The following is an 11,429-nucleotide window of genomic DNA, read 5'->3' as shown; positions in this document are numbered from 1 at the left end:
AAATAAAATAGATTATAGGTATACAATATCCGTGAGAAAATATGTGTTTGACAAACCACCTAACTTGGACGAAGTATAACCACCATGCCGCCGCATCACTGTGGACGCAATGATTAAATGGGAATGGCCGATCGCTAGGCATACAAGAAAGCAAACTTACCCCACTAGTAATATAGACGTTACCCCCCATGAACAAAAGAAAAGTAGGAATGAATGAAGCATATCAACGGACAGAAATTTGGAAAATTAACAAACAAGCAAGCATTCATTAAACGGTCCCTCGGCCGAATATTTGAATTATTTTTCGTCAATTTATTTATTTTAGTCCTGGCAGCGTAAATTGCACGGGGTTTATCAACGCAGTGGCAGGAAAAAGCACGAAGCCAGGGTTTGAGATACGATGAAGAAAATTCCGATCCGGCCGATGGATTGAAGGTTTGAGTCCATGGGACTCTCAAATTTCTCATCTCACCGCAGCAGCCATCGCAGCTGCAATTGGACACAGAGCAATTCTCTTGGTTTAGGGTTTCCAGCTTTGTCTAGGTCTTCAATTCGGGACAGTTTGGTACCAAATCTAGGCGGAACCGGCATTTTTATATCCCGGATCGAGCTTCAGTGCCTTACCAGGCAGGCATGATCGAATTTCGGAGGGCATTTGCAGTAATTTGAGCTCACTTTCGATCAGTTTTATCCAAAGATTGTAGTGTTTAAGCTATGCAGACTCCAGGCGGTTCCGTTCCTCAGCCGGAGGCTATATTGGAATGGTTACAGCAGGAAATGGGGTACAGACCGCACGGCCGATATTTATCTTCCAACAAACCCCTGCCATCGCCGGAAGATCTGAAGAAAATATGCAGGGGAAATATGTTACCCGTCTGGAATTTCCTACTGCAGAGAGTAAGGTCCGAGAAAACAGTGGAGAAAATTAAGAGAAACATTCTCGTGCACGGCAGCCCTAGCATCGCAGTCGGTCTGCAAGAAGGAGCCGAGGCAGCAGCAAAAAACTTAAATGTGAAGGAGGAGGAAGTTAAAGGCAAAAGCAGGAAGAGATATGACGGCAGAAGCAAAGGAAAGGTGGCCGAGGTTGCCAAATCTAAAGAGCCTCTGGAAAAAGGACACGCTTCTGAAGCCTATGAGACCCGAGAGAGGGCTCTGAGAGAACGAGATGCAGCTGAGAAAGAGGTAGAAAGACTACGCCACGTCCTTCAGCGGCAGAGGAAGGAATTGAAGGGACGGATGCTTGAAGCTTCCAGGGAAGAAGCTGAACGCAAAAGAATGCTTGATGAGAAATCAAATTACAGGTACAGATTTAAAATTTATTGTGTTGTTGATTCATTTTCTAAAATCAGACTAGGTTTCGTTACCTGGTTCTATGAGAACGTTACATTATTCAAGTTAGTTTCTTGGTTAAATTCTGTCGCTTCTGAAAAGCCTGTGTATCAAATTAGTTTTGTGGATCTTGCAGCTTGTTTACATTAAGCTATTCTGTTAAATATTAGGAATATCGTGGTTTCAAATATGCTAATTAATGCGATAGGTTCAGAAGGGGCTTGACACTGTGCTCTTTTTAAGCTCCTTAATGATAAATACGGAATAAACGAACTGATTATACCCGATCCCAGAGTTACTCATTATGCTCCAAAATTCCTGATGTAATATATCACAGGGAATGATCTATTACTCGTAAGGCAGTGTGTGGCTGAATTTCATTTTGTCAAACAGGAATAATTTCGTGCAATAACATTGAAATCAAGTTTAACTGGATAATATATACTGTGAAGAACATTAAGGAACTTCGCTCAAATTTTAAAATTATTTCTAAAGTTTTCATTGAAGTATCGCCTTTTGACTGTTATTTTTTCTTCTTCTTTTGTATCTTCTTTTGTATTAGGCATAAGCAGGTAATGCTTGAAGCTTATGACCAGCGGTGTGAAGAAACATGCAAGATTTTTGCAGAATATCAGCGACGACTTCATCGTTATGTTGATCAAGCAAGGGATGCACAGCGAGTGAGGGTTGGCGGTGGGCAAGATGCAACTCCTGACATTCTGCGTGCCCGTAACGAGCAGGATACAGTTTATGCCACAATTAAGGGCAACAAGCCGGCGGATGGTCTCATTCTTATTGAAACAGCACAGGAAAGGAGCATTAGAAAGGCATGTGAATCACTTGCAGCTCATCTCATTGAAAGAATACGGAACAGTTTCCCGGCTTATGATGGGGGTGGTGTTCAGGGACATGCACATCTAGATGCTGAGAAGCTAGTTATTGATTTGGATGGGGAAATACCAAATGATGTGAAGGATCTTGCTCTAAATTTGCTCAGGAGTCCTCCACAATTGCTACGTGCAATTACTACATATACAGCTCGAATTGTCAATCTGATAAACCGAGAGACGGAGAAAATTGATGTCAGGGCTGATGCTGAACGTCTGAGGTATTTGATTATTTCTTTGCCTTCTCCATTAGCTTTAATTTTGATTTACCAGCAATGCTATGAAGGCAGATATCTGTATTTCCATTATTTTATTATCACAATCTTGTTTTTGAAATAATAGCTGATCAATTGTCTGTTATTATATTTATAAAATGCCTTCCTTAAATTCAATAGAAGTATTGGAAGTGCCTCAAAAAGGCTGGCAACCATTAAACACAAGCACTTATGTTTGACTAAGCTGCCACAAGAGGTGAGGGGGGTACTGTTATGTCAAAGTCACCCAGGCCCTGTACCTGCCAACCGCTTATTTGTGTTTCCAGGGGAATTGAATCTTGGTGGGTGCTGACATGCTACTGTCTTCACTGCTGAACCACGGTCCAATGGACACCAATTGTTGATTATTACTTATATTAATATACTTTTTATTTTTTGGAAATATATTCTTGGTGTATTGGGGGTTTCTATGTGGTCACAATCACCCATGATCTGTACCTGGTCCCCACCACTTATTTTTTTCTCCAGGTGAATTAAACCTTGGCGGTTGTTGACATGCCACCGTCCTTACCAACGCACCATGTCCCTATTGACACCAATTGTATGCAGGGTATAATTTGGTTGCAGTAACACAGGACCTGTACCCTGCCCCCCACAAGTTATTTTTTCTCTAAGGGAATTGAATCTTTATGGATTTTGACATGCCACCGTCTTCACCACTGAACCATGACCCTTATGACACCAATTGTCTGTTGCTACTTATATACTGTTTTTTTGGTTTGAAATATATACATTGCCCTCACAATAAGAACAATAATATGAATATTCAACATTTAGCTGTTCAAATTTATCTTGTAAATTCTTAATTGCTCATTCCTATCAGATTTACTTTGGCTAAATATCGTAAGTTAACACCCCATCTTTTGTGTCATATGAAGTTGAAGTTGAATCTTTAGAGTAACAATATTCTCCAAGCTTGTTTCTTTTGTTCAGCAAAATAGATTTTTAAGTTTATTGTTCTTTGTGTCACTGGCCCATAGTAAGGTTGCTTATTTAAATAATTTATTCAAATTATCATTTCTGTTACTAAACAAAAAATATCTTATAGCCCAGAATTGGGCCCACTGGAGTTCATTCCCCTGTTAGGTCAACATAAAAACTTTGTTGCATAGATCAATGGGCCATGCAACATTGTAACTTGGAAAGTAAACAACTGGGCTCCCAATGCCATTTAGCGGCCAGCCAGGCATGAAACAAACAACGCAACCTTGCAGGTAGTACATTCCCACAGTGCAAGTTGTTTATGAATAGCAAAAGGAAGCACTGCAAAACTGGTTTATGTAGACCTTCTGTGTTCAGTCCTCCTGTCTATCTGTTTTATACAATTTGACAGCAGTATTAACTGATACTCACATGGGGACCAACATGAGAAGCCATAAAAATTCAAAATGATTAAGCACTGAGAGAACTCTTTCTGCTCATACAGACCTGTAAAATGTCATCAAGATTAGAAAAGGAATGGCATATATCAGGAAGATCATAGATCACAAATTTCACCCTAATCTACACTGTTTGTTGTTTCTGAAGTGAGGTTGTTTTGCTTTCCAGTGAGAAGATATACTTGAATTCTGAAAGGATATGTTATAATGCTGATACTACTTGTGACTGCACAGAGAGGCCCTGAGTCACTGAACAGCCACCATTCTTCTGTGGAAAACTGGCTTCTGTATGAAGGGGTGTTACCTGCAACAATGCCTATGGACAATCCTGCAGAAAAATGGGCTCTGCTTGAAAGGTGTGTGATCCCTTCAACATGCCGATAGCTGATGGTTATAATTTTGAAACATAACCCAGAGGAGAAAGAAAGGAAACTTCTTCCTAATCGCGCACAGGGCAGCCCTTTCATATTGATTAAGCCAGATGCAACTACAGTTCCGTGGGAACAAGACCAAAGCCATCATCAAAACACAGTGTTCCATGACACTAGGAAATAGACCTTGAGTCAATCTGGTAAATGCATTATCTGTAACAGTAAGAATAGATGAACCGTATTCCTCAGTAACTGTTATTCCTCACATCTAGAATTTTGCACCCCTTGGTATCCTTAGTGAGTCTTTTCCTTCTTTCCAGAATGGAATTTTGAGTGTAGGTGCTTTTGTGATTGTTTCATTGCCTTCTTGTATATTATTGGTCTCTCACGTGCATTCATGGACAGGCATAGCCCACTAGATATCTGAGAGTCTGAAACAGGCTTGACAATTCTCAAAATTTTGTAAACTTTTCTTGTCATTTTAGTATCTAGAGTCTTGTCTGCTATGGTTTGGAACTTCTTGAAAAAAATGTTGGCATTGGGGGTACACATGCTAGTTTTACATTTTTACCCAATATGGTGGTGTGTAGGGTATCACAAGATAATGTTTTGTTGGAAACACATCAGGATGGTTTTCCTGCTATTGATGTGAATGACTACTTCTGTTAAGCATATTTTGCTCTATGCCATGTTGTAGGAGGATGCATACCTGGGATTGAGGAACACATCCTATGGTCTGAGGGATTTGTCCAAATTTTGGGGACATGTCTTCTGGCAACATATCATAGTTAAAATTAGGCTTAACAGCAATAGCCATTTGTATCAACAGCAGGAAAACCATCCTGTTCTATTGTCAACAAATTTTACCTCAAGATACACTTGGATTTGCCGAGTATTCATTGCAAGCAGGTTAAAGTTAAAACTAGCATTAGTACCCATTGCTAACATTTTTTTTCAAGAAGCTCCATACTTTATTTGTGGGGGGGGGGTGGAGGTACAGAAATGTCCTGAACAGCTCGAGATGCTCCTTGGCTTGCTACCTGATGTCTGCATGATGCAAAATTTAAAGTTGGGGGACATCCCATGTTATGGTCATATGCCCTATAAAAACTCAATACAGGAATGGCTAACAGGAGCAGATAATTGACATTTAGCAGCAGCAGCAGCAGCAGCCTGTGTTCTGATTTTTTGTTTGTTTGTTTCCGAATTTCTATTCCATTTTCAACATCATGTCAACCTGTCCTTTCACTCTCGAGTCTTAAAAGATCACTAGTTAATGAAACATAGTATGTTCTGCTTTAAGTTTTATTGTTTTAGATAAATTTGGTTGGTGTTGTGGGCCTGGCAGTGGCACCTATCCTTACCCCCGTCTCCGCATCCTTCGTATCTTGATAACTCAGGACCTATGTGTTCCACACATTCCAATATTTCCAGTATTGGCAATTTTATTGCCGACAGTCATCTTCACATTTATATCATGGGTTTTCACTCACAAAATACAAAGCAGTTATACAGCTACATTGATGTGTTTGTTATCAGTGACTTATATTGATCTTGTAGTGTTGCAACTGCTGTTCTTGCATTCGCATTGTTTTTCATGTACTTAATTATTTCATATATCTTGACTTTTTTGTGTAGATACTTCAGGTGGTTCTTGGATCATTTAAGTTGTTTTAAATTGTTTCTATGTAGTTAAAGTCGCTGTGCCTTTTTGTGTGGTCCAGTCATGAGCTGAGTTTTACGACCTTCTGAAAACTTTTATCTTTGATTTAGTAGAAATGCAAAATAGTCTGCGCTCTCTTGTGGCCCTACGTTGAGCTGAGTCAGGACCTCAAAACATTCAGGGTTAGTAGATTTTGTTCTTATTTAATCTCCCTTGTTGGGCCAGCATCCTTGAAATTTGTTTTGACTCTTAGCCATCATTGTTGGAGCTGAATATTTTGTTCCTTTTCTGTTAACCTTGAAATGTGATTCTTAGATGGGAATGGATTCATTGATGTGCATCAGAACAGGCTCTTTGCCATAAGCAGAGCATGTTACTATTTGAATTTAAAATATATAGTTCAGGCTCAACGAAAAACAAGCTAAAAATCGCTAAATGTCAGCAGTCACAACAACTAAAGTCTAGCGGATAGGGCCTGCAGGTCATCTTCAGTCGACTGATTGTTGGAATCAATTTCTTCTTGCATTGTCATTCTTGTGGTCTTTTGACCAGCTTTTCCTTTGCTGGCGACTTTATAGTTGACCCCACTTGGAGCACAGAGGGTATGGCATATGCTGCTGCTCCCCACTCTTCTTCAGGTTTTCCCTTCTGAGAGGCATAACTATCTTGGAGGTAGTATGCCTAGACATTTTTGGGAATAGCAGTTAAAGTATTCGTTTGTCTCAAAAATTCCTCAAAAATATCCTTGATTGAAGTACTAAGTATATAGTAGTCGAGCTCTTTGGGCTCTCCACCTACTTGGGCATGCCAAACTCTGGTGAAATCCAGCCCTGGCTGAATATGCATCATTGGAGGCAAGGCTCTTTTTATACTTTGTGGTACTCTCTAATAATTATTTATTTGAAGGTATACAAATAATTTAATAATTTGTCTTTGGGACTATAACATCCGACATTACTATAATGCACCACAAAGAAAGCTAATATGTTATCATGTGATGTGAAAATATTTAGAACAAGATTTCATTAAACAAGTTGAAAACTACTGTTGAGAACTTGAGATCACAAACAAAATGGGAGATTGAATAGAACCAAAATTGCCAACCCAAAAGTCTTCAATAAAGAGAAAAGCCAGCACTAAATGTGTTCTGAAGCTGTCCATTAGTGCACTCGAGAGAGAAAGATCAAGTGCACAAGTGAGAAAAGCCATATAAGGAACAAAACACAAGAGGTCTGAATGCTTGTAGGTTTAAGCACTTCATATCAGAAAAATATTGCCGCAAAGAATGAGTAAGAAGATAGTGCTGGGATTTGAAGAGAGGAAAAAAAACATACCAAAGGAAGTGTTGGTCATGTAAATAAAGGTCCAAGGAACTCTAGAAGAGAAACACAACCCTTGTATATGGATAAATCCTATAAGAATAGATAGGAACTTGCAGTGCTTTTGGTGATGGGGAAATTTTTTTGGACCATATGCTGAAATGGCCCAATGGGCCTTGAAAATAGATGTTCCAAGCAGACTTCTGGAGTAGCTGATGTAGTGAACCCTTGAAGGTGGGTTAAAACCCTAGGAAATGCTAAACAAGAGATGTTCCAAGAAATCCTAGATCTACAGCACTTAGGCCAAAAATCTCAAGATCACTATAGAAGAAGAATCAGATCTGGAAACCCTAGTTCCATAACACTCGGGGCATTATCACCAGCCAAAATATCCAACTACTGTAGGAAGAAAATGAGATATGGAAACCCTAGTTTCACAATTACAAAAAAGTGATGCCATCAGCTGAAAGTCCAAATGGTTGCTGAAAAAGCAGGGCCGAAATCCTGGTTCTGCAGTAAAAAAAAATAAACCAGCCCATAGTTGCTGAACAATGGCTGAAAAGATCTTGAAATAAACTAATAATGTGAACCCTAATGCTGCGAGAACTGATCTTAGTCGACAAGAACTCTATAATAGTGCAAACAGCCCTAATAAATATCTTTCTAGCTAGGAAAAACAAATGAAAAAACCTTGATATTCCTCTGGTTACCTTTTTTTCTGCATGCCAAGTCTGATCACTGAAATATCAGCATGAATGGGCCGAGGAACTTAAAAAACAGCAGTGAGTGAGTAGGGAAGGGCAGTCTACAGATCGAAGTTGGTTAGGTCAGCCTTGGCCCTTAGCCACACCTAGTGACACAATTAAAGAATAAAGCATGGCTTTAGCCATGATTACAGTAGTACACTAGTGATACATATGAATTGGCTGTGGTCACGTGTATAGATTACACCAATGATTCCAATAACTACTAATTATCAACTGTCACAGCAACAAAAGTTTTAGTATTGATCACCCATAATAGTTAACATAATCCCAGGGGTGTGTAACTAACAGTCTGATTTGGAACTGTAATAACTATTAATATTAGACCATAGTTTGTAAGGATATTAATAAATAATATGACATGTTCTCATCAGAAGCAGTTCTTCCAGTTCAGAGGAAGGTTTTTTCTACTAAACAATTCATCTACTGCATTACCTACACTTGTTATTTTCTTCTCACTGATGGATGAGTTCATTTTGACTTTGTTTTCGGGCTTAACACAGGTCTTTTTGTGACCTATGGATTTCTGTTTTGTTGTTTATCTTGTTCTCTTTTCTTATATGTTTCTAAATTTTTTTCATAAGTTTTAACCTGCTTTGGATGCTCTTTTGGGTAGTGCCTTTGGCAGGAAGACCAATTGAGTTCTTCACAAATTTGTACAATTTTCAGTCAAAATGCCATAAGACAGATATCAAGAGCATTTGTGATGTGACTTAGTGGGGACAAGTTCTTGAGCACAATTAATTCTCAGTGGTCACTGTTGATCTAAATGAACAGTGTGATACCACAAGAGTTAGTGCATGTAGGAGATCAAAGTGCAAATCCTTGTTGAGGATACTGATTTAGTGTAGATGTGCTGATTGTATATATGAATTCAGATTCAGCATTATGTGGATAGACGTGTTAAATTATTGTCATGTCAACTTATTTACTGTGAGTTAGGAAGGAGGCTTTGTGACAGTTGCGCTGCAATAATATCTGCTGATGTATGACAGTGTGCGTGGTTTAAGTGATCAATTAAATTATTCCAAGTACATTGTCCATGTTCAAAATACAGAAAACTAAATACAGAGATAGAAACTGTAACATAAAAAATATGTATATTAATTTCACTGACTGAAATGGCTTCAATTTCAGAGTCACATTGGCAAATTCTCGCTTTTGGGACAAGAAATAAATTAGGATAATTAGTCATTTTGGCTTTGGTGTAGTAAGTTGGAGTGCTCATCACAATGATGACCTAGGTTTGAAACTTGTGTTTCCACACCCAGTACCAAATATGAAGTTACTTATGTACCCTCTCTCTGTACTGGGTATGGAGTTATATGCAACTCCAGCCTCACCCAAAACAACAAAATATAGACAATTAGAATGTATTAACAACTGTCTTTGATCAGTTTGAAAGCCTGACTTTTAAAGTTCATAGCTTGCTTTTCTGACGTGATTGATGCTTGTATTACAATCTAGGCCTCAAGATAATGAAGTTCACTGTGACTACAAATCCATTAACTGTGAAACTTCCACGACTGTGACAAGTAAGGATGTCACTTGAAAGGCTGACATTTAAGGTTTACTTTTATGGTGATCTTTATAATGTCTTTGGTTCAGATTCTGTGTACAGAGGTCATTTTTCTTGATATCTGCAGAATTCAAGAAAGATTGAATCATTGAAACTTTAAGAGAGAGTCTTAAAGGATAATTCCTCTTTACATATTGAACGCAAAAGATAGATAACTACAGGGAAGAGGATTCTAAAGTGCTTCAATGAAAAGAAAATCAGGTTCCTGTTTCGAGTTCTGGAGATTTTAGGCAAGGCAGAATGTGGATAGCTTTCAAGATTTTAGGAGAGATAAAATGCTGTAAATATGTATTGGTCAATGCCCATTTTAGGTGTGATATTGACATGAGAAAATACATAGGTGCAACAAGTTGAGCATAGATGTTATGTAGTTTTCTTCATGGTGCGCCTAATTCTTCTTTGGGTTATATCAGAGTATAGTGTCAAGTATAGCACTGTAATACTTGTAATAGTTAGTCATTGGGAGTAAATGTAGCCATTATTTTCTTGGGGGTTCTTTAATGGAAGAAAACTATTCCCTTAGAAGGTTTTCAATTCTCCTCTGTTTGGAAAAATGATAGTTGAGAATTAACTCAAGGAACATTTCATTCGATATCCATTTTTCATCACCATTGATATTTTAGGCTGCCTTTTTTATTTATCGTTTTTTGATGAGTTGGGATTTACTATGTCGCATCCATTGTTTATTTTATTATTTATTAGATTGTGTTGATTATTTACTCTGTTTAACAAGATTCCCTTATGCAGATATAAATATGAAAACAACAGAATTATGGATGCTTCCTCTCCAGATGGTAGTTCATATGCTCAAGGCAGAAGCAATGGCAACAATAAATTAGGGACAGATCCATCGAACAAAGGAACATATAAACAGCTTCGGGAGAGACAGGTATTTTCAATTTTATCAAGATTCCACTTTCTGACACATATACTATTATATTCAGCAATTGCCTATGATTTTTGTTTGTTAATTCCTCACTTTGTACTTGTCCTACTCCTGGCCACTTCTTACATTTTTTAAAAGGGTCCCTATTTATTCTTCCTGTTATCTTGGGTGCTGATAAACTATTTTCCTATTTATTTTCTTCATTTTCTGATTTCCAAATCTTCTGATTTTCCCCACTGCTTGCTGATTTTTTGCAGAGTCATTGTGATTTTTTCTTATTTGCTGATCCCTGCCAAGTTATTCTTGAGGCTATATGTTATCCTTCGGTTTGCTCGCTTGCACTAGTTGCTTCAAGTTATCTCTGAATAAATTTCCTTTTCTTTTCAAAATCTAGTTAGTAAACTTGCGTATGCTCTGTTTGCATGACCCTACTTTTTCTCCTGTTCACCTATACACCTGGATTTCATGTATGACGACTTCTGCAGCAAAACATCTCTTACTTTGCTGCTTCTTTGTCTGCATGGCACATGAACATAGCAGCTAGTTCTGAGTGTCAATATTGTTGAGTCTACTACTGCATTTTAGTCATTGAGCCTATTACTAAAATTAAGTCTATTTTTACAGTTCTGTATTAAAAGCTACAACCGATTCATTGCAGAACAAAGAAAAGATATGATAATTATAAAATTGAAGAGTAAAAGCTAGAACTAGAGGCCTTTACACCCTTAATAACATTATAATTACTTTCCCTAGCATAACCTTCGAAGTCTTTTTGTCTTATTAGAGGAAGTCAAACAGTAGGTTTTAATTTTAGTTTCCAAGGTGATGGAGGTAATGCTTAATACAAGGAATGCATTGGGGATTCACTTGATAACCTGTGTTAGTTCATAGCCCACAGCTTAGATTTGATCTAAGACACCATGTGGGCAAAATCGAAGAAACATGCCCCTTTACAACCCTAGCAACATTCTTGCTAC

The 11,429-nt window shown here is 38.1% G+C and overlaps 1 protein-coding gene across 1 annotated transcript in view; it reads left to right on the top strand.

The window, feature by feature from the left end:
* Nucleotides 1-240: 240 nt before the first annotated feature.
* The window catches only part of AUG5 (HAUS augmin-like complex subunit), an 89,746-nt gene continuing 78,557 nt past the window's right edge, over nucleotides 241-11,429 (top strand). Inside the window, exons 1-3 of the mRNA XM_089438317.1 lie at nucleotides 241-1,301; nucleotides 1,892-2,437; nucleotides 10,314-10,455. Coding sequence (XP_089294443.1) covers nucleotides 715-1,301; nucleotides 1,892-2,437; nucleotides 10,314-10,455 — 1,275 coding nt within the window. The 5' untranslated portion in view covers nucleotides 241-714. The remainder of the gene's footprint in view (nucleotides 1,302-1,891; nucleotides 2,438-10,313; nucleotides 10,456-11,429) is intronic.

Source organism: Pinus tabuliformis, chromosome 9, assembly GCF_031772625.1.
Source record: "Pinus tabuliformis cultivar Carrire ecotype Pingquan chromosome 9, CPIR1, whole genome shotgun sequence".
Lineage (NCBI taxonomy): Eukaryota > Viridiplantae > Streptophyta > Pinopsida > Pinales > Pinaceae > Pinus > Pinus tabuliformis.
The sequence above is the reverse complement of the archived record's forward strand: the minus strand, read 5'-3'. Positions and strand labels throughout refer to the sequence as shown.